Source organism: Myotis davidii, unplaced genomic scaffold (genome assembly GCF_000327345.1).
Source record: "Myotis davidii unplaced genomic scaffold, ASM32734v1 scaffold1622, whole genome shotgun sequence".
NCBI classification, from domain to species: domain Eukaryota; kingdom Metazoa; phylum Chordata; class Mammalia; order Chiroptera; family Vespertilionidae; genus Myotis; species Myotis davidii.
The window spans coordinates 598,664-602,332 of NW_006293535.1; the positions used below are offsets into that span (position 1 = coordinate 598,664).

The window sequence follows — 3,669 nt, forward strand, 5'->3', positions numbered from 1 at the left end:
CCCCCCCCACCCCCCCAACCTCGCTCCCTGCTTCTCCGTCTCCCTCTCTGCCTTCCACCTTGTGGGTCCGAACGGGCTGGACTCCCCGCGCCGCCCATCGCACTCAGGGACCATTTCTGTACTGAAACTCCGCTTTCAAACGTGTTCACCATCCATCGCTCCTTTCTGGGTTCCATCCCTATGCGAACTATTTACTATTCACGTTTTAAGGTTTGGGGGTTTTATTTTTTGGGGGGGGGGCGTGAGGCTAGAAGGCTGACCAGGTCTGGAGGAGACGGTGAGAGACTATCTGATTCAAAATATCATTGTGTTTCATGGACAGGGAGTGCGAGACCGACAGGAAAACATGACCGTTCACGTGTTTCTTAGTTTAAAGTATCATCACGAGATTGAAGACCTCGGGGGCTTCACACGCACAGGCTCGTTCCATCGATTCACTTATTTTTTAAAATATATCTTCATTGATTTCAGAGAGGAAGGGAGAGGGAGAAAAACATCCATGATGAGAGAGAATCATAGATCAGCTGCCTCCTGCACGCCCCACACTGGGAATCAAGCCCACAACCCAGGCCTGTGCCCTTGACCGGAATCGAACCCAGGACCCTTCAGTCCCCGGGCCAATGCGCTATCCACTGAGCCAAACTGGTTAGGGCTCCATCGATTCACTTTTAACTGCGCAGGAAAATCCCTCGTCGACTGAGATTGGGTCCCATTGGGTTAACCACCCAAGTTCGTGTGGACGTTTACGCATGTCACAGGGGGACCCCGGACGCGTAGGACCTGGCCGTGTCGAACCAGAGGTCTTCGACGGCTCTCCGGCCCATGGCGAACATCTGCTGGAGGTGCTTCCACCCCGTCTTCGCCGTGATCATGAGGTACTCGGCGTTCTCCGGGTGGAGCCGGCAGGAGTGTGCGGCCATGACCAGCGACTGGCAGAAACGCCCGCACACCAGCAGGAACAGGGCGCCCCGCTCCGCCGGCGTCAGCGGGATGACGCTCTCGAACCCGGCGAGGACGTGGCCGCCGACCCCCATCGGGTCCCGGCTCTCAATCATCATGTACATGATGGCGATCGCCACTTCAAACACGTAGTAGCCATAGCTCATGTCTTCAAAGTCCAAGATCCCAGACACGTGGAAGACGGCGTCCCCGGGGGCGGGCTCGCTGGACTCGACTAAAATGTTGTGGTCGTTGAGGTCGCCGTGATTGATACCTGTGAGGAGAGAGAAGCCAGCCGTGCGACAGCCATCGTCCAGTACCCACTTCCTTCTCTTCCCATTTCTCCGTCTCAGGCACGGCCATTCGGGTCATTTGACGAGCAGTCAGAGATTGGAAAGAAAAAAAAAAAGCCAAACCCTACCCTGGCTGGTGTAGCTCAGTGGTTAGAGCGCCAGTCCCCCCCCACCCCCACCCCCCATACCAAAGGGTCATGGGTTCGATTCCCAGTCATGGGCATGTACCTGGGTTCCAGATTTGCTCCCCACCCCGTGGGGGCGAGTATAGGAGACAACCAGTTGACGGGTGTTTCTCACATGCCTGTCTGTCTGGCTGTCTGTCTCTCTCTCTCCCCCTGCCTCCTTCCCTTCCACTCTCTCCGAAAATCAATGGAAAAAATATCCTCAGGTGAGGGTTAAAAAATAATAAATAAATAAGCCAAACCAAACTCTATTTTTCTTAAAGCAAAATAACTTCCTCTGAAAAGGACCAAAGCAGTTCATTTTGGTGGCGTTTCTGCCTTTGCTTCTCATCAGTACAAAGCCAGCAGATGGAGGATGTAGCCGCTGCAAACAATTAATTTTCACAAACGGGAGGAGTAAAGGGAAACGGAGAATGGCTCCAGCCAGGAATGTTAAAAATATACATGCCTTCAGACCATAAGCAGCAAAGGGTCCAAGGATGGGCCGGTTGTGTTATTTTAACCTCAGATTTCCAAAAAAATTTGTTCCGATGACAATTCGGTAAAGCTACGTTGTAACTCCACACTTTTCCTGATGATTTAAAATCTGACAATTTAAAATGCATTTTTATTGATTTCAGAGAGGAAGGGAGAGGGAGAGAGAAAGAGAACACCAATGATGAGAATCATGGATCGGCTGCCTCCTGCACGCCCCCCACTGGGAATGGAGCCCACAACCCGGGCCTGTGCCCTTGACCGGGAATCGAACCCTGACCTCCTGGTTCCGAGGTCGGCGCTCAACCACTGAGCCACGCCGGCCGGCCGGGCTGAAATTTGACAATTTAAATATCAAGACGAACACTCACACTCTCGGAAATGACTTAACTGGGGCGTGACTTCGTCCTTGAAGAGCTGGAGGACCTCTTCCACAATCTCCCGGTTCCGATCCGGGCCCAAGGCGCTCAGGTATTTCTCCAGAAGAGGGACGTTTCTCAGGTTCCAGATGAAGTCCTCCCGGCGAAGACATCTTAACTTCGGGTGACGGAACTCCTAAACCGAAAGCAAGAAACGCTCAGACTGTTGGCGGCCAGAGCAACCACGACGGAGGGGTCTGCGATAGGAGGCCGCACCCCGCCCGGGGCAGGCCCGGGGACAGGGCTGGCGTCCTCTCGTGGGCGCTGACTCGCCCAGGTACACACATCCACGAACGGTGACCCTTCATGTGGCTCAGGCTCACAGCCCTCAGAGCAAACACATTCCTGTCTCGCTTCATCCTAAGGGGATGAAGACAGGTGTGATTCCCTTTGAAAGTGTGCATCTGGCCCTGGCCGGTGTGGCTCAGTGGATAGAGCCTGTGGAATAAAGGGTCCCGGGTTCAATTCCAGACAAGGGCACAGGCCCGGATTGTGGGCTCCATCCCCAGTAGGGGGCGTGCAGGAGGCAGCCGATCAGTGATTCTCTCTCATCATGGATGCTTCTCTCTCCCCAACCCGCCTCTCCCTTCCTCTCTGAAATCAATAAAAATATTATTTAAAAAAAATAAAGTGTGCATCTGTCCCCTTGGGACATGCTCCTCTCGGACAGGGGACTCCTTCCCTTTCCCCCAGTGCCGGGTATGTAAGGGGCACTCAGTGGATACGTGAAGATGTTTCGCAGGTGGGTCTAGACCAGGGGTGAGCAAACTTTTTGACTCGAGGGCCACAATGGGTTCTTAAACTGGAGCGGAGGCCGGAACAAAAGCATGGATGGAGTGTTCGTGTGAACTAATATAAATTCAAAGTAAACATCATTACATAAAAGGGTACGGTCTTTTTTTTCAATAGTTTTATTCATTTCAAACGGGCCGGATCCGGACCGCGGGCCGTAGTTTGCCCACGGCTGGTCTGGGGTCACCTGTCATACGTGATAGCATTTCTATAGGACAAAGACATTCTGAATTCGTCACACAGAGGTTGCTTCACACAGCGCTCGGGCTGGTCACGCCTCCTCTCGATGGAAACTGCGGGTTTCGGTCTGCGGACGCAGGCCGTGCTCAGTGAGCAGCGTAAAGACAGCCGTGAATTTCCGACCACGCCGGGAATCTTGCGAGGAAACCAGGGAAGCACAGACGGGCGGGAAAGAAGGCTTCCAGTCATAGAGTCACACGTCCAGGGTCCCGCTGCCTTTGTAAGACTTCAGGGGGCACCACTCGTAAGGCGAGAGCCTGACCCGGGCTTATGTTAAAAATATGGCCCGGCCGGCGTGGCTCAGTGGTTGAGCGTTGACCTAGGTAC

At 53.7% G+C, this 3,669-nt stretch overlaps 1 protein-coding gene across 1 annotated transcript in view; it reads right to left on the bottom strand.

Moving 5' to 3' along the window:
- Nucleotides 1–591: 591 nt before the first annotated feature.
- Nucleotides 592–3,669, bottom strand: part of HYKK (hydroxylysine kinase) — a 5,925-nt gene continuing 2,847 nt past the window's right edge. Inside the window, exons 3-4 of the mRNA XM_006767196.2 lie at nt 2,263–2,446; nt 592–1,213 (exon numbers count right to left, since the gene is read on the bottom strand). Of these exons, the coding sequence (XP_006767259.1) occupies nt 753–1,213; nt 2,263–2,446 (645 nt within the window). The 3' untranslated portion in view covers nt 592–752. The remainder of the gene's footprint in view (nt 1,214–2,262; nt 2,447–3,669) is intronic.